The following is a 19729-nucleotide window of genomic DNA, read 5'->3' on the forward strand; positions in this document are numbered from 1 at the left end:
TGATTTTAGAAAAGGTTTTAGAAGAGAATTTGAGGGTGAAACTCTGTGGTCGTTATAATACACAAGTTCCATTTGAACAGTGTCGTGAGGTCCTAGAGGATCTCACGCAGAAATTACGTTTAGGGGTTATTTGGGCGAAACCGTTTTAGACATTTTAGGGAATTATTTCGGCGAAACAGTTAGAGACATTTTAAAAGATGATTTTAGAAAAGGTTTTAGAAGATTTTTTGAGGCTGAAACTCTGTGGTCGTTATAATACACAAGTTCCATTCGAACAGTGTCGTGAGGTCCTCTACCCCAACCCCAAAGGGCCCTCATACCCCACCCCAGCCCCGAAGGAAGCCCTGGTCTTCAAAGGTGCCCCAGATCCCCAAAGGCCCCTGAGCCCCCATTTCTTAATACTTTTTTAGGGCTTTATTATATCTTTTCAGAACAAGTTATTTTCTTATCGAAATCTGAAGGTAGGGTCTGGGTACATTTAGAATGGTGGCAATTAGACTAACATTTTTGGAAATAAAACATTGAAAGGAACATCAAATTATATTCTTTTAGTCTACAAGTTAATGTAAACAGACTAAGTTTTCCAGATATACTTTGCAATGTACATCACCATCAACCTTCTTCTTAACTGGACATATCCTGGACAAAATAAAAAAAAAATCACTGACTCTAAGGGTTTTTGCTTTGTAGCAACAGTTATAGAATCAAGTCTACTATTTCGCCTAGGGGTACTAATCGAAATATGAAGGTAGGGTCTGGATACATTTAGAATGGTGGCAATTTGACTAACATTTTGGAAATAATACATTGAAAGGAACATCAAATTATATTCTTTTAGCCTACAAGTTAATGTAAACAGCCTAAGTTTTCCAGATATACTTTGCAATGTACATCACCATCAACCTTCTTCTTAACTGGACATATCCTGGACAAAATAAAAAAATCACTGACTCTATGTGTTTTTGCTTTATAGCAACAGTTCTAGAATCAAGTCTACTATTTAGCCTAGGGGTACCAATCGAAATCTGAAGTTAGGGTCTGGGTACATTTAGAATGGTGACAATTAGACTAACATTTTTGGAAATAAAACATTGAAAGGAACATCAAATTATATTCTTTTAGCCTATAAGTTAATGTAAACAGCCTAAGTTTTCCAGATATACTTTGCAATGTACATCACCATCAACCTTCTTCTTAACTGGACATAACCTGGACAAAAAAAAAAAATCACTGACTCTATGGGTTTTTGCTTTATATCAACAGTTCTAGAATCAAGTCTACTATTTAGCCTAGGGGTACCAATCGAAATCTTAAGGTAGGGTCTGGGTACATTTAGAATGTTGGCAATTAGACTAACATTTTTGGAAATAAAACATTGAAAGGAACATCAAATTATATTCTTTTAGCCTACAAGTTAATGTAAACAGTCTAAGTTTTCCAGATATACTTTACAGCTTTTTGGATACCTCAACACCAAGCAATACTTTTCAAAAGGCCTTTCAGAGCAAGTTCCTTTCTTAAAGTCCCTCCTAAACCAATTTTACAAGTTGAAGTACCCATCCTTTTCACCCACAACTTTACTTTACAGCTTTTTGGATATCTCAACACCAAGCAATACCTTTCAAAAGGCATTTCAGAGCAAGTTCCTTTCTTAATGTCCCTCCTAAACCAATTTTACAAGTTGAAGCATCCATCCTTTTCACTCACAACTTTACTTTACAGCCTTTTGAAAGCGCCAACACCAGGCAATACTTTTCAAAGGCATTTCAGAGCAACTTCTTTTCATAATATCCCTTCTAAACCCATTTTACAAATTAAGGTACCAATCCTTTTCACCCCTAACTTTACTTTACAGCCTTTTGAAAGCACCAACACCAGGCAACACTTTTCAAAGGCATTTCAAAACAAGTTCTTTTCATAATATCCCTCCTAAACCAATTTTACAAATTGAAGTATCAATCCTTTTCACACATAACTTTACTTTAGAGCCTTTTGAATGCGCTAACACCTTGCAATTCTTTTCAAAGGCATTTCAGAACAATTTTTTTTCTTAGTGTCCATCCTAAAATCATTTTACAAGTTGAAGTACCCATCCTTTTCACCCACAACTTTACTTTACAGCTTTTTGAATGCTCCAACGCCAAGCAATACTTTTCAAAGGCATTTAAGAACAAGTTATTTTCTGATTATCCTTCCTAAACCCATTTTATAAGTTGAAGTTTCCAGCCTTTTCAGCCCCAACTATGCTTTAAAGCTCTTGAATTGCCATAGCACCAAGCAATACTTTTCAAAAGACATTTCAGAACAAGGTCTTTTCTTAATGTCCCTTCTAAACCCATTTTACAAGTTGAAGTACCCATCCTTTTCACCCACAACTTTACTTTACAGCTTTTGATCCCCCAACACCTAGCAATACTTTTCCAAAGGCATTTGTAGAACCAGTTCCTTTCTTAATGTCCCTCATAAAACCATTTTACAAGTTGAAGTACCCATCATTTTCACCACAACTTTACTTTACAACTTTTTTTCTTAATGTCCCTCCTAAACCCATTTTACAAGTTAAGTACCCAACTTTTTCACCCAGAACTATACTTCACAGCTTTTTGAATGCCCTAACACCAAGCAATACTTTTCAAAAGGCGTTTCAGAACAAGTTCTTTTCTTAATGTCCCCCCTAAACCCATTTTACAAGTTGAGGTACCCATCCTTTTCACCAAAACTTTACTTTACAACTTTTATGCACGCCACAATATCATGCAAGTTTCCACTTCAGTTCAGATTTTTCTCAAAGAGATGAAAAAATTTAAAATACTGTTCCAAATTTTACATAGAAGATAGAAAGTTCAAGTTATCTTCTGAATTTTATTAAAGAACTTACAGTTCAATTCTAATTTCTCAAAAGAAAATGAAAATCTTCCACTTGAGTTCTTAATTTCAAAAAGACACAAGGAAATTTAAAGTTCTATTTGAAATTTTTCCGTAGAAGATAGAAAAACCTATACCATAGCTGTGAATATTTTCCCGGAAGATAAAAATTTCTACTTCAATTTTCAATTTTCTCAACGAAGTGAAGAAAAGTTCAAGTTCTAGTCATCATGCAAGATTCCACTTCAATTCAGATTTTTCTCAAAGAGATGAACAAATTTAAAATACTGTTCCAAATTTTTCATAGAAGATAGAAAGTTCAAGTCATCTTCTGAATTTTATTAAAGAACTTACAGTTCAATTATAATTTCTCCAAATAAAATAAAAATCTTCCACTTCAGTTCTTAATTTCACAAAGACACAAGGAAATTTAAAGTTCTATTTGAAATTTCTCAATGAAGTGAAGAAAAGTTCAAGCTCTCTTCTGAATTTTCTCAATGAAAAAGAAATTAGTTTTTGATCAATTCTATTTTTCCTAATAATATAAAAAGGTTCCACTTCAGTTCAGATTTTTCCCCAAAGACATGAATTTAAAATTCTTCTCCAAATTTTTTGTAGAAGATAGGAAAAGTTACACATGGATTGTGAACATTTCACTATGAAGATAAGGAGCTACCTTTCTCATTGATGTGAAGAAAATTCAAGCTCTTTTCCTAATTATCCCTATGAAAAAAAATAAGCTACAGATCAATTCTATTTTTCAACAAAAAATAAAAATTTTCCACTTCAGTCCAGATTTTTCTCAAAGAGATAAAAAAATTTAAAATACTGTTCCAAATTTTTCATAGATGATATAAATGTTCAAGTTATCTTCTGAATTTTATTAAAGAACTTACAGTTCAATTCTAATTTCTCCAAAGAAAATAAAAATCTTCCACTTCAGTTCTTAATTTCACAAATACACAAGGAAATTTAAAGTTCTATTTGAAATTTCTCAATGAAGTGTCGAAAAGTTCAAGCTCTCTTCTGAATTTTCAAAATGAAAAAGACATTAGTTTTTGATCAATTCTATTTTTCCTAATAATATAAAAAGGTTCCACTTCAGTTCAGATGTTTCCCCAAAGACATAAATTTTAAATTCTCCTCCAATTTTTTGTAGAAGATAGAAAAAGTTACACATTGATCGTGAATATTTCACTATGAAGATAAGGAGCTAATTTTCTCATTGATGTGAAGAAAAGTTCAAGTTCTTTTCCTAACTATCCATATGAAAAGAAATAAGTTACAAATCAATTCTATTTTTCAAGAAAAAATAAAAATTTTCCGCTTCAATTCAGATTTTTCTCAAAGATATGGAAAAATTTTAAATTACTGTTCTAAATTTTTCATAGAAGATAGAAAAAGTTATACATTGATCATGAAAAGTTAACTCAATTCTGAATTTTATTAAAGAACTTACAGTTCAATTCTAATTTCTCCAGAGAAAAATAAAAATCTTCCACTTCGGTTCTTAATTTCACAAAGACACAAAGAAATTTAAAGTTCTCTTCTAAATTTTCTTAGAGAAAAGAAAAAAGTTATAGTTCAATTCCAATTTTTTTTCAAAGAAAATAAAAATCTCCAACTTTTTAATAAACATTCTAAGCGCTTAACATGCTAACTTTTCCTAAGATAATAGAAATATAACAAAGTAATGCATAAAATATTTTTATTGAAGTAATAATATGTAGTAACAACATAAAAATATGTTATAGACATTATTTTACATTATTAACATTGTCTGCCAATGCTCTTTTTATTTTACCAGCAATTTCACTGTCTATTATCACATTATTTTTACAGAGGCAACAGTTTTGGCACGTTGACAAGATATGATTTATAATGTTGGTGCAGCAGTAGGCCCTTCTTTCCCTTACTAATTTCATTCGAATGCTAACACCGGAAAGATGACAATAAGATCTATCAACGGCTAACGTGTTACCAGAACCATTAGCTAGAAGTTGCCCATCTTCATCAACTATTATTTTTAAGTTGGTATTCTCTTTGAGCACTAACTTCTCTGGAAATGATAGTTTCACATATCCACCTTTTGAATGATGAAAATTCTTGACTACTCCAAAGGAATTTACCTCCTCACTGTCATGACAACGTAGGCACACATTCCCAATAAATTCAGAAGATAACTTGAACTTTCTATCTTCTATAAAAAATTTAAAACAGTATTTTAAATTTTTTCATCTCTTTGAGAAAAATCTGAACTGAAGTGGAAAATGTTTATTTTTTCATGAAAAATAGAATTGATCTGTAACTTATTTCTTTTCATATGGATAGTTAGGAAAAGAACTTGAACTTTTCTTCACATCAATGAGAAAATTAGCCCCTTATCTGCATAGTGAAATATTCACGATCAATGTGTAACTTTTTCTATCTTCTACAAAAAATTTGGAGGAGAATTTAAAATTTATGTCTTTGGGAAAACATCTGAACTGAAGTGGAACCTTTTTGTATTATTAGGAAAAATAGAATTGATCAAAAACTAATTTCTTTTTCATTGAGAAAATTCAGAAGAGAGCTTGAATTTTTCTTCACTTCATTGAGAAATTTCAAATAGAACTTTAAATTTCCTTGTGTCTTTGTTAAAATAAGAACTGAAGTGGAAGATTTTTATTTTCTTTGGAGAAATTAGAATTGAACTGTAAGTTCTTTAATAAAATTCAGAAGATAACTTGAACTTTCTATCTTTTATGAAAAATTTGGAACAGTATTTTAAAATTTTTCATCCCTTTTAGAAAAATCTGAACTGAAGTGGAATCTTGCATGATGACTAAAACTTGAACTTTTCTTCACTTCGTTGAGGAAATTTAAAATTGAAGCAGAAATTTTTATCTTCCGGGAAAATATTCACAACTATGGTATAGGTTTTTCTATCTTCTACGGAAAAAATTTCAAATAGAACTTTAAATTTCCTTGCGTCTTTGTGAAATTAAGAACTGAAGTGGAAGATTTTTATTTTCTTTGGAGAAATTAGAATTGAACTGTAAGTTCTTTAATAAAATTCAGAAGATAACTTGAACTTTCTATCTTCTATGAAAAATTTGGAACAGTATTTTTAATTTTTTCATCTCTTTGAGAAAAATTTGAACTGAAGTGGAAACTTGCATGATATTGTGGCGTGCACAAAAGTTGTAAAGTAAAGTTGGGATGAAAAGGATGGGTACCTCAACTTGTAAAATGAGTTTAGGGGGGACATTAAGAAAAGAACTTGTTCTGAAATGCCTTTTGAAAAGTATTGCTTGGTGTTTGGGCATTCAAAAAGCTGTGAAGTATAGTTCTGGGTGAAAAAGTTGGGTACTTAACTTGTAAAATGGGTTTAGGAGGGACATTAAGAAAAAAAGTTGTAAAGTAAAGTTGTGGTGAAAATAATGGGTGCTTCAACTTGTAAAATGGTTTTATGAGGGACATTAAGATCGGAACTGGCTCTGAAATGCCTTTGGAAAAGTATTGCTAGGTGTTGGGGCATTCAAAAGCTGTAAAGTAAAGTTGTGGGTGAAAAGGATGGGTACTTCAACTTGTAAAATGGGTTTAAAAGGGACATTAAGAAAAGTCCTTGTTCTGAAATATCTTTTGAAAAGTATTTCTTGGTGTTATGACAATTCAAGAGCTGTAAAGCATAGTTGCGGGTGAAAAGGCTGGGAACTTCAACTTGTAAAATGGGTTTAGGAATGACAATAAGAAAATAACTTGTTCTGAAATACCTTTGAAAAGTATTGCTTGGTGTTGGAGCATTCAAAAAGCTGTAAAGTAAAGTTTTGGGTGAAAAGGATTGGTACTTCAACTTGTAAAATGAGTTTAGGATGGACATTAAGAAAAGAAATTGTTCTGAAATGCCTTTGAAAAGTATTGCTTGGTGTTGGCGCATTCAAAAGGCTGTAAAGTAAAGTTGTGTGTGAAAAGGATTGGTACTTCAATTTGTAAAATGGGTTTAGGAGGGATATTATGGAAAGAACTTGTTTTGAAATGCCTTTGAAAAGTGTTGCCTGGTGTTGGCGCTTTCAAAAGGCTGTAAAGTAAAGTTGGGGGTGAAAAGGATTGGTACTTTAATTTGTAAAATGGGTTTAGAAGGGATATTATGAAAAGAAGTTGATCTGAAATGCCTTTGAAAAGTATTGCCTGGTGTTGGCGCTTTCAAAAAGCTGTAAAATAAAGTTGTAGGTGAAAGGGAATGATTCTTCAACTTGTAAAATGGGTTTAGGAGGGACATTAAGCAAGAAACTTGCTCTGAAATGCCTTTTGAAAGGTATTGATTGATGTTGAGGTGTACAAAAAGCTGTAAAGCTGTGGGTGAAAAGGATGGGTACTTCAACTTGTAAAATTGGTTTAGGAGGGACTTTAAGAAAGGAACTTGCTCTGAAATGCCTTTTGAAAAGTATTGCTTGGTGTTGAGGTATCCAAAAAGCTGTAAAGTATATCTGGAAAACTTAGGCTGTTTACATTAACTTGTTGGCTAAAAGAATATAATTTAATGTTCCTTTCAATGTTTTATTTCCAAAAATGTTAGTCTAATTGTCACCATTCTAAATGTACCCAGACCCTACCTTCAGATTTCGATTGGTACCCCTAGGCTAAATAGTAGACTTGATTCTAGAACTGTTGCTATAAAGCAAAAACCCATAGAGTCAGTGATTTTTTTTTATTTTGTCCAGGATATGTCGAGTTAAAAAGAAGGTTGATGGTGATGTATATTGCAAAGTATATCTTGAAAACTTAGGCTGTTTACATTAGCTTGTTGGCTAAAATAATATAATTTGATGTTCCTTTCAATGTTTTATTTCCAAAAATGATAGTCTAATTGACACCAATCTTAATGTATCCAGACCCTACCTTCAGATTTCGATTTGTACCCCTAGGCTAAATAGTAGACTTGATTCTAGAACTATTGATATAAAGCAAAAACCCATAGAGTCAGTGATTTTTTTTTTTGTCCAGGATATGTCCAGTTAAGAACTTGCTCTGAAATGCCTTTTGAAAAGTATTGCTTGGTGTTGAGGTATCCAAAAAGCTGTAAAGTATATCTGGAAAACTTAGGCTGTTTACATTAACTTGTAGGCTAAAAGAATATAATTTGATGATCCTTTCAATGTTTTATTTCCAAAAATGTGAGTCTAATTGCCACCATTCTAAATGTACCCAGACCCTACCTTCAGATTTTGATTGTTACCCCTAGGCTAAATGGTAGACTTGATTCTAGAACTGTTGCTATAAAGCAAAAACTCATAGAGTCAGTGATTTTTTTTTATTTAGTCCAGGATATGTCCAGTTAAAAAGAAGGTTGATGGTGATGTACATTGCAAAGTATATCTGGAAAACTTAGGCTGTTTACATTAACTTGTTGGCTAAAAGAATATAATTTGATGTTCCTTTCAATGTTTTATTTCCAAAAATGTTAGTCTAATTGCCACCATTCTAAATGTATCCAGACCCTACCTTCAGATTTCGATTGGTACCCCTAGGCTAAATAGTAGACTTGATTCTAGAACTGTTGCTATAAAGCAAAAACCCATAGAGTCAGTGATTTTTTTTTTATTTTGTCCAGGATATGTCCAGTTAAAAAGAAGGTTGATGGTGATGTACATTGCAAAGTATATCTGGAAAACTTAGGCTGTTTACATTAACTTGTAGGCTAAAAGAATAAAATTTGATGTTCCTTTCAATGTATTATTTCCAAAAATATTAGTCTAATTGCCACCATTCTAAATGTACCCAGACCCTACCTTCAGATTTCGATAAGAAAATAACTTGTTCTGAAAAGATATAATAAAGCCCTAAAAAAGTATTAAGAAATGGGGGCTCAGGGGCTTTTGGGGATCTGGGGGCCCTTCGGGAGCCGGGGGGACCTTTGAGGACCTTCCTTCGGGGTTGGGGTGGGGTATGAGGGCCCTTTGGGGTTGGGGTAGAGGACCTCACGACACTGTTCAAATGGAACTTATGTATTATAACGACCACAGAGTTTCACCCTCAAATTCTCTTCTAAAACCTTTTCTAAAATCATCTTTTAAAATGTCTCTAACTGTATCGCCGAAATAATTCCCTAAAATGTCTAAAACGGTTTCGCCCAAATATCCCCTAAACGTAATTTCTGCGTGTTCCTTTTGGTTTTGGCATCCCTGCGCTGTCACATTTCAAATTACTAAGAAACCCTTTCGTGAAGCAATAATTCCCCTTAGAAACAACAAATTAATTCGCCTTCCATAAATCAATAATTCCCCTACCGATTAAGTAAATCACCCCTCATGTCATTACACGTGGTCAAACAGCAACAACAACAAATGATGTCATTTCTAATTCCTGACACTAAAGATCAATGAAGCCCTATCTAAAAATAGAACGTTAATTTTTCTCTCTGACCTAAAGAGCGTTTATCACTCAGACCTAAGATCAAAGAAGCCATACTTGTTTTCTTATTCCCCTTTTCGTAAATCAATAATCCCCCTAGCGATTATGTAAATAAAGTTCTCGGAAATTCTCTCCCCTTTCGTGAATGAATAATTCCCCTTAGAAACAACAAATTAATTCCCCCTTCTTGAATCTATAATTGCCCTTAGAAACAAAAAATTAATTCCCCTTTCCTGAATGACTAATTCCCCTTAGAAACAACAAATTAATTCCCCTTCCATAAATCAATAATTGCCCTAGCGATTATGTAAATCACCCCTCCTGTCATTACACGTGGCCAAACAAGAATAACAACAAGTGATTTTTCTATCTCTTTAGACTCTCGCATAATTCCAAGATAACAAGTTATGTCATTTCTAATTCCTGACACTAAAGATCAATGAAGCCCTATTTAAAAATAGAACATTAATTTTTCTCTCTGACCTATAGAGCGTTTATCCCTCAGACCTAAGATCAAAGAAGCCATACTTGTTTCTTTATTCCCCTTTTCGTAAATCAATAATCCCCCTAGCGATTATGTAAATAAAGTTCTCAGAAATTCTCTCCCCTTTCGTGAATGAATAATTCCACTTAGAAACAAAAAATTAATTCCCCTTTCGTGAATCAATAATTCCCCGCCAATTATGTAAATCAATTTCTCAGGTTAGGTTAGCCAAAAAACAAAGAAGCCATGTTTGTTTCTTAATTCCCCTTTCGTGAATCAATAATTCCCCCGCCGATTATGTAAATTAATTTCTCAGGTTAGGTTAGCCAAACAACAATGAAGCCATGTTTGTTTCCTAATTCCCCTTTCGTGAATCAATACATTCTCCCCATCGATTATGTAAATCAAGTTCTCAGGTTAGGTTAGTCTGAAGATCAAAGAAACCATGTTTGTTTCTTAATTCCCCTTTCGTAAATCAATACATTCTCCCCTTCGATTACGTAATCAAGTTCTCGGAAATTCACTTCCCCCTCGAGTCCTAGATCAATACATTGCCCCTAGTGATTATTTAAATGACCCCCCCCCCCAGTGTCATAAATCAATAATTCACCGAGCGATTATGTAAATCACCCCATTGTCATTACACCTGGACAAACAACAACAAATAAATCGACCTTGAAACATCCATCAAAGTGAGAAAAATCCTGTTTTTCCATTCTCACTGACAAAAACCATAAAACATCCATAAATTGCTGTAATCGTCGCTGTTTTTTTCATTCTCACTGACAAAAACCAAAAAACAGACATAAATTGATGTTGACATCCATTAAAAACATCCAATAAATTGACCAACACTCATAACCGTCCAAAAAAATATCCATCAAAGAGAGAAAATTCATGTTTTTTCATTCTCACTGACAAAAACCATAAAAACATCCATAAATTGACCAACACACATAACCATCCATGAAACATCCATCAAAGTGAGAAAAATCCTGTTTTTTCATTCTCACTGATAAAAACCATAAAAATATCCATAAATTGACCAACACACATAACCATCCATGAAACATCCATCAAAGTGAGAAAAATCCTGTTTTTTCATTCTCACTGACAAAAACATGCATAAATTATGTAAAAAAGTTGTAGGTGGCAGCACGGTGTTCTCGTGGGAGTAGCACCCCCCTTTCTACTGACGGTCAGAATTCCCTTTTATTCATGTGGTTACGAAACATGCAATTTTGATGAAAAATAGGGCGTATATTGTTTGTAACTATGTTAAATGCAGTGCCATTTCTAATTTTATATTTTTGTATGTTTCTAAACAAATTCTTAAACTTTATGTCTTCATATGTATAAGTATAGTGTTATATAATAGGCAAATCATCAAAAGATACTGATTTATCGTTCTTTTATACTTAGATGGGGTCGCCAGGAAACTCGAAATCATAAATGGGGCCGTGAATAAAAAATTGTTTTAAGAAGCCTTGCAGTAAACCAGTAGCTTTAATATGCCAGGAGAGGACTCATTTGATGTCAATTTTTAAACATCTGTTTCACTTTTCTAGTCACAAATTATATCAAACTACAGGTAAATGCTGTTTTCTGCAATTTTACATCGAAAAGTCAAGATTTAGACCAAATAGGAACAAAAGGGAAAGAATTGATATGCCTCTAAGACGGCAAATCAATTTTAATGGCTCAAAAACTAGAGGTTTACAGTCCCCCGTTCATGAACACCAAGGAAAATCATATTTGGCAAGAGTACACTCTTGTCTGCTTTATTTTTCACTTTTATTTCCTCGAGGATGATAGTTCGGAGCCAGAGGTTGTAGCATAGGTACATGAGAGGGCTCGTTTGAACAAAATTTAAAGTTCTGGAGCCTTTTTTGAGCTGCAAAAGATATCATGCCATAACAAAATATCGTTAACCACAAAACAGCTCTTTTGACCTAGACTAGGCTAAGGTGCCGGTGAGCAAATATTCTGTAATTTCCAATAGATTTTTCATGAGCAACACCTTTGGCTGAAGGTTCACCATCGCCATTAATAAGAAATTCTCCCAAACTTATCTTTCAAATGCTATCTCCTGGGATTAAAACTGGCCTTAGGTTGTAAATGATCGGTAAAAACTAAGTTTTCATTGTTTTGATGCCAATTGTACAAACCATTACCTCAAAAGCAAAAGATCTCTAGTTTGATTCTGGATGGAGTAATCTTTTATATATTGTGTTGCTTCTGTAGAGGGCTTTGAAACGATTGTTGTGTCTTACGTCTTTGTTTCATTTCATGATAGCAGCAGTAACTACAAGCTAGCATGGAGCGAACCCTGCCCCCATTGTAACCGAATTTTGAAAAACACATTTTCAACGTGACCATCTCCTGAGAGCTTTTTACAGTCTTCAGAAAAGCTCAAGGGTTTTTTGTTTTCTCTACAGATTTGTGTTACTTTGAGTGAGAATCAATAATTTCTGTTCTTTTTAATTGCAATTCAATTCTTTAATGCTATCGGAACAAAACTTTTTTGTTTTTTAGTTAAATAAAAGCACCTAGCTAGAGTTGAATTAACAGGTAGGCATAGAAAATCAAGAAAAGACATGAATAGCTGAGTTCTGCCAATTGCTGTTTTTGGGCTAGTGGAAACGATAATTTTAACAAGATAAACCGTCTTTCAACATAACGATTTTTCATATTTCGATTTTTACAAAATTTCAATGTGCACAAGCTCCAGATTATTCGATGTTTTAGGTTATACGGAGAAGAGAGGATTTGCTTCACTTACAAACTTATTTTCATAGGGATGAGCAATTGCTAATTGATAATCGAAAAAGACTACTTACCGCTTCTGTGTGTATTGGATGAACTGCAAACAGTAATCCAGCAACAAATGCTCCTATACAAGATGACTTTAAACATCTTGCCGCTGTATCTACAAGTAAAGCAGTTGTTGTGGCATGTAACAATATATTTACTGTATGATATCCTCTAGGTGCTATTCCATGGACCATGTAATTCATCCTAAAAAAAATCAAAAGATGTACCTTTCAAACAGTGCTTCCGTTCCTACGGTTTTTTTCAGAAGATCTACCGAGTTCCCAACCCGTCCCCCAAGAAAAAAAAAGAAGATGCAAAAACTAATGAAAATCTATTGAAAATCCTGAATCCCCCAGAAAATATTACTTTGTCGGCTACTCTTTATTTTCCATATGCTAGTAGTTTCTGATATTTAAGCGATTTCTTCTGGAGCGAAAGGACACAGTTACGAACAGTATAATTTGTATTCTTTGGCAAATGCATTAACATTGTATTTTATACATTAATTACCATGATTGTATGCCATTGACATTTGAAGCACATTTAATCTCTTACTTTATTTCAAATCGTAACCTAACCAAAGGTGTCAATATGACCCAGAAAATGGGAGTTAGCACTACTTTGGTTCAATCGATTCAGTAAGTTCAAAACTTCCTGATATTGAAAGAAATAGGACAAAAATTTGAGTTTTGAATATTTTTCGAAGCGCTTGCTCAAAGCAAATCTATTGCCAACTTGATGTTTTCAGAAATATTTTGTCAATTATAAAGCCAAGAGGTTAGCCTTAGCCTATGTGGTTAGTCCATGTGGCCAACCTGTAATTGTTTTGTCCTATTTTTTTTTCAGTGAGCTCTAGGGGTAAAATTCTAGATGAAGGGCTGTTGGCTATCTGGCATAGTAGTTGATTTATGTTCATGAAAATTACCCTATCTTTGCGTAACGAAACCATTAGTAATTTATCTAATCAGACTACTTAGATTATTCTAAAAACAATCATTTTGAAAAATCAATTACTGAAGTTTTCAGCCATAATTTCATAGCATATTATTAGACTTTTAGCAAAAACACGCAAAGATATTGTCAAAAACTTTGTCAATTATTTGACAAACTCATTAGCTGAAAGATAAACATACCAAAACATAAAGATTTTATTTGCCCTTTAATAATCTCTCCAATATAACAATGGTTGATGCTGCGCTTGTAGACCAATACCCTTCCCTCCTAAGGCATGGACGTAGCCATAAAATATGGAGCCTTTTTGGAAGAAAAAAGAACGATAATTGATCCTGAAAATAGTTCGCAACACCTTCCTCTCAAAAATTTTTACGCAGGCTTAGATACAATTAAAGAAATTGTCAAGCAGACCAGTGGCAAGGAAAAATACTATCAGCAAAGTAAAATTGCACTCTTGGATAATGGCGGGGTTCCCCATAAATTTCGCTGTTACAACAGTAACTTTATATACCATTGATGGCCCCAATGACCAAGATCGCTTTGTATGCCTTTTTAAATGCATTTTGCAATGTCCTTGAATAAATATACTAGATATAATGGCTGGGTAATGAACCCTTTGTATGCCATTCTCGCAGAGGCCAGGACCCTATTTGATAAAGGCCAACCAAGCTAGAAATGCTATTTAAAAATTTGCTGCTTATGAACCCGTCTTCTCTTTAGAATTATTATCATTTTATATGTTATGAAAATAATTCAAACGATCAAAAAACTCAACAAAATACACTTCAATATAACCTCTCCCGTAAGGCTTTGTGGCCAGGAAAAAACAGGGGAGAAACAAAAATGAAACAAATACATAGAAAACAAAAACATTTTCAACATCATACATTCCCACCTTTAAAAGACTCAACACAGGAGAAAGAAAAAAACAAAACAAAAAAAAACAAATAAATAAGAAAAAAAATCATAAAATACAATGATCCGCATAAAAAAAGAAGAAAAAAAATATCCAAAAATCAAAAACTAAGCAGGGGACTACCAGGCAATCAATCAAACAGTCAATTTATTCCGCGTGGACTACCCTATGATCAATCAATCAATCAATTTATTCAACCAATAAATTTAAGACAAAAACACTTCAATATAGAATCCTCCGTAAGGTTCTATGGCCAGGAAAAAACAAAACAGGGGAAAAACAGAAATGGCACAAATACTAAAAAGAAAAGTATTTTCAATATAATGCGTTTCAACCTTTCCAAGACTCAACACACACGCAAAACAAAACAAAGAAGACAAAAAAAAATTATTAAAAGACCCAAACAAAAAGCGGTTTTATGAGACCCCCCCCCAAAAAAAGAAGATATAGGACAATCCAATAAATTAAACCCAATTCCAAATATATATTTGAAACCAAGCCACAAAAAATATTAGACAAACTCAGTGCCCCTCACAACAAACGTCTCCAGCCCAGGCTAGGAAAATCGCTAGGGAATGTACTCCCCGAAAGCCATTAACACCTAGATGTCAGGGGCTATATAAGGGCCAACTTAACTAGAACTCTTATTTCAGAAATCTCAAATTATAAACTCGTTTTTCTCCTTTATATAACTATAATTTTCAATACTATGAAACAATTCATGAGAAATGGGCTCCCGGAATGCTATTAGCAGCTAGAGGCCAGGGGCCATGTAAGGGCCCAACAACCTAGAACTCTTAGGCCTATGTAAAAAAAACTCTCATCTTTTAATAATTTTCACTTCCAACTCTATGAAAAAAAATTTGTTTCTGCATGGCAATGAATTCATTGATTTCACAAAGAGTAATGGTCCAATAACATTACTTATTCCCATAGTATTCAAACTGACTCAAGCATCGTTGATAATTTAAATAAGGAATACGGTTTTAATTTCCAGATAAAATTTATCACAAGTAGTAAGTTTTGTTTATTTATTGATTATTTTAACATATGCAGGGGTTCCCCTCCACCGCTATTTTAGCTATGTCGTGACACTTCTCTTTTTGTTACCATTTTTTATTCTTTTTAATTCTCTACACGTCCCCAACCCTCTCTTTTATACCACCAACTCTAATTCATTTTGTCTTTAATTCAAATACAAGGTATAGCCTATGCTTCTCCAATGCAAATTTTTTTCAAATTTTTAACTCAGGTATGTGATTTTTCTTAGTAATCTGACCGGGACTTCGTTTCCGTAGGCATGTATTTACCTTGAAAGCTAATGTATTGAATTCGTCCATATCAGTGAGCGTATTACAATGACTGAACTGACCGGTATCTGATTCGAAGATCAAGCAGTTCGTGGCAACGAACTGTAAGTAAGGAGCGACCCGGCTCAATGGTAACCGAAACTCTAGAAAACGGAATTTTGATACCAATAGATACATCAAAAGAATAAGATTTTATGCTGATTTTAAATATATAAGTTTCATAAAGTTTAGTTCTACCCATTAAAACTTACGCACCTAAGAAAATTTGGCTGATTTTCGAAAAAGGCGGGAAAGACCCCCTAAAAGTTATAGAACCTTAATGAAAATCACACCATCATATTCAGCGTATCAGAAAACCCTCCTTTAGAGGTTTCAAGCTCCTATCTACAAAAATGTGGAATTTTGCATATTTTGCGAGAAGAAAGATCACGGATGCGTGTTTATTTATTTTTTTTTATTATTTTTTTTTCGCAGGGGTGATCGTATCGACACAGTGGTCCTAGAATATCGTAGGAAGGCTCATTGGAACGGAAATTATAAGTTCTAGTGCCCTTTAGTAGAAAGAGGTCAGGAGGTAGAGGGGGGACTCCATATATGGGCATAGAATCCATCTAAGTTTATTGATCGACTCGACGGGAGAGGATTTCCGAGAAATTGATTGCGTAATCGAGGGGAATTATTGATTTACGAAAGGGGAATTAAGAAACAAATATGGCTTCTTTGATCTTAGGTCTGAGGGATAAACGATCTTTAGGTCAGAGAGAAAAATTGATATTTAATTTTTAATTATGGCTTCATTGATCTTTAGTGTCAGGAATTAGAAATGACATAACTTGTTATCTTGGAATTATGCGAGAGTCTAAAGAGATAGAAAAATCCTTTTTTAAATACGGCTTCACTGATCTTTAAGTCAGAGAGATAACTTGATATTCTATCGAAACCATAATAGTGTAGCTAGGAACATCTTAGAGATGAAGAGATTGATGCGGGAAAGGGTTTCCTAGGAATTTCAAATGTGACAGCTAAGGGATGCCAAAACAAAAGGAACACGCAGAAATTACGTTTAGGGATTATTTGGGCGAAACCGTTTTAGACATTTTAGAAGATGATTTGGGTGAAACAGTTTGAGGCATTTTAGAAGATGATTTTAGAAGATGATTTAGAAGATCCGTGGTCATTATAATACGCAAGTTCCATTTGAACAGTGTTGTGAGGTCCTCTACCCCAACCCCAAAGGGCCCCGACCCCCCTACCCCCCCATCCCCAAAGGTCCCCGAGCCTCCAAAGACCCCCCGGGCCCCCAAAGGCCCACCGCGCCCCCAAAGGCCCCCGAGCCCCTCCCTTTTTGAATTTTTTTAAGTTTTTCAGACTGAATTTCTTAGACTTAGAAATTATCCAACATTTTTCCGTTTTTTTTCAACCCATTGGCATTGACTTTTAGCCTAAAGTCTTAACTTAGTTTTATTTAAAGTTGAAGTTTACTATAGTTAAAGTTAAGAGTCACGAGTTGTAGCTTTAAGCCTTATCTTATAATTTTTGTTATATTTCTAGTTTAGTTTAGTTTTGTTTAAGAGTTTAGAGTTTTTAGATTAGAGTGTTAGAAAGAATTATAGTTTAGTTTAGTTATAGTTAATAGTTTATAGTTTTAGATTATAGTCTTAGCTTAGAGTTTTAGTTAGAGTTGAAGTTTAGTTTAGTTATAGTTAAAAATTTAGAGTTTTAGCTTAAAGTCATAGCTTAGAGTTTTGATTAAAGTTGTAGTTTTAGTTAAGTTTGAAATCTTAGCTTAGAGTTTTTGTTAGAGTTCTAGTTTAGTTTAGTTATAGTTAAGAGTTTGGAGTTTTACCTTAGAGTCTTAGCTTAGAGTTTTAGTTAGAGTTGAAGTTTACTTTAGTTTTATTTAAGAGTTTAGAGTTTTAGCTTAGACTTTTAGCTTAGAGTTTTTGTTCGAGTTCTAGTTTAGTTTAGTTTTATATAAGAGTTTAGAGTTTTTAGCTTAAGAGTCTTAGCTTAGAGTTGTTGTTGAAGTTCTAATTTAGTTTAGTTTTAGTTAAGAGTTTAGATTTTTAGCTTAGATTATTAGCTTAGAGTTTTAGTTAGAGTTGAAGTTTAGGTTATTAATAGTTTAGAGTTTAGAGTTTTAGCTTAGAATTTTTCTTAGAGTTATAATTTAGTTTAGTTTTATTTATGAGTTTAGAGTTATACATAAGATTCTTACCTTAGAGTTTTAGTTAGAGTTAAAGTTTAGTTTAGTTATAGTTAAGAATTTAGAGTTTTAGCTTAGAGTCATAGCTTAGAGTGTTAATTAAAGTTGTAGTTTAGTTAAGTTTTAGTTGAGAGCATAGAGTTTTAGCCTAGAATCTTAGCTTAGAGCTTTAGTTAGAGTTGTAGTTTAGTTTAGTTATAGTTAAGAGTTTAGAGTTTTTAGCTTAGTCTTAGCTTAGAGTTTTGTTAGAGTTCTAGTTTACTTTAGTTTTAGTTAAGAGTTTAGAGTTTTACGTTAGAGCCATAGCTTAGAGTTTTTTTTAGAGTTGAATTTTAGTTTAGTTTAGTTTTACTTTATATTTTTAGCTTAGAGTTATAGTTTAGTTTAGTTTCAGTTGAGTTTAGAGTTTTAGCTTAGAGTCTTATCTTAGAGTTTTAGTTAGAGTTGAAGTTTAGTTATAGTTATAGTTAAGAGTTGAGAGTTTTAGCCTAGAGTCTTAGCTTAGAGTTTAGTTAGAGTTAAAGTTTAGTTTAGTTATAGTTAAGAGTTTGGAGTTTTAGCTTGGAGTCTTAGCTTAGAGTTTTAGTTAGACATGAAGTTTAGTTTAGTTATAGTTAAGAATTTAGAGTTTTAGCTTAGCGTCATAGCTTAGAGTTTTAGTTAAATTTGTAGTTCATTTAAGTTTTAGTTAAGAGTTTAGAGTTTTAGCCTAGAGTCTTAGCTTAGAGTTTTTATTGAAGTTCTAGTTTAATTTAGTTTTAGTTAAGATTTTAGAGTTTTACCTTATAGTCCTAGCGTATAGTTTGTGTTAGAGCTTTAGTTTAGTTTAGTTATATTGAAGAGTTTGGAGTTTGGGCTTAGCGTCTTAACTTAGAGTTTTTGATAGATTTGAAGTTTACTGTAGTTTTAGTTGAGAGTTTAGAGTTATAGCTTAGAGTCTTAGTTAAGAGTTGTGGTTAGAGTTATAGTTTAGTTTTAGTTAAGAATTTAGAATTTTTAGATTATAGTCTTGGCTTATAGTTGCTGTTGAAGTTCAATGATAGTTTAGTTATAGATAAGAGTTTAGAGTTTTAGCATAGAGTCTTAGCCTAGACTCTCAACTGGAGTTGCAATTTACTTTATTTATAGATGAGATTTTAGAGTTTTAGCATAGAGCCTTAGCTTAGAGTTTTTGTTAGAAGTCTAGTTTAATTTAGTTTTAGTTAATAGTTTAGCGTTTTACCTTAGTCTTCGCTTAGAGTTTTAGTTAGAGTTGAAGTTTAGTTTTAGTTAAGAGCTTAGAGTTTTAGCTTAGAGTTTTACCTTAGAGTTTTGTTAGAGTTCTAGTTTAGTATATTTAAGAGTTTGGAGTTTTACCCTAGAGTTTTAGCTTAGAGTTTAGTTAGAGTTGAAGTTTAGTTTAGTTAAGAATTTAGAGTTTTATCTTAGACTCCTAGCTTAGAGTTTTAGTTAAAGTTGTAGTTTAGTTAAGTTTTAGTTAAGAGTTTAGAGTTTTAACCTAGAGTCTTAGCTTAGAGCTTTAGTTAGAGTTGAAGTTTAGTTTAGTTATAGTTAAGAGTTTATAGTTTTTAGCTTCGAGTCTTAGCTCAGAGTTTCTGTTATAGTTATAGTTTAGTTTATTTTTAGTTAAGAGTTTTGAGTTTTACCTTAGAGTCTTAGCTTAGAGCTTTAGTTAGAGTTGAAGTTTATTTTAATTTAGTTTTACTTTATAGTTTTAGCTTAGAGTTATAGTTTAGTTTAGTTTCAGTTGAGTTTAGAGTTTTAGCTTAGAGTCTTATCTTAGAGTT

At 32.9% G+C, this 19729-nt stretch overlaps 1 protein-coding gene across 1 annotated transcript in view; it reads right to left on the reverse strand.

Annotated features, from left to right (window-relative positions):
- LOC148955166 (protein O-mannosyl-transferase tmtc2-like) overlaps positions 1 to 19729 on the reverse strand; it is a 191029-nt gene that overhangs the window by 87760 nt on the left and 83540 nt on the right. Inside the window, exon 4 of the mRNA XM_089106369.1 lies at positions 12583 to 12760. Within this exon, the coding sequence (XP_088962495.1) occupies positions 12583 to 12760 (178 nt within the window). The remainder of the gene's footprint in view (positions 1 to 12582; positions 12761 to 19729) is intronic.

This window comes from Artemia sp. Qi Xiang Cuo, chromosome 2 (genome assembly GCF_049724085.1).
Source record: "Artemia sp. Qi Xiang Cuo chromosome 2, ASM4972408v1, whole genome shotgun sequence".
Lineage (NCBI taxonomy): Eukaryota > Metazoa > Arthropoda > Branchiopoda > Anostraca > Artemiidae > Artemia > Artemia sp. Qi Xiang Cuo.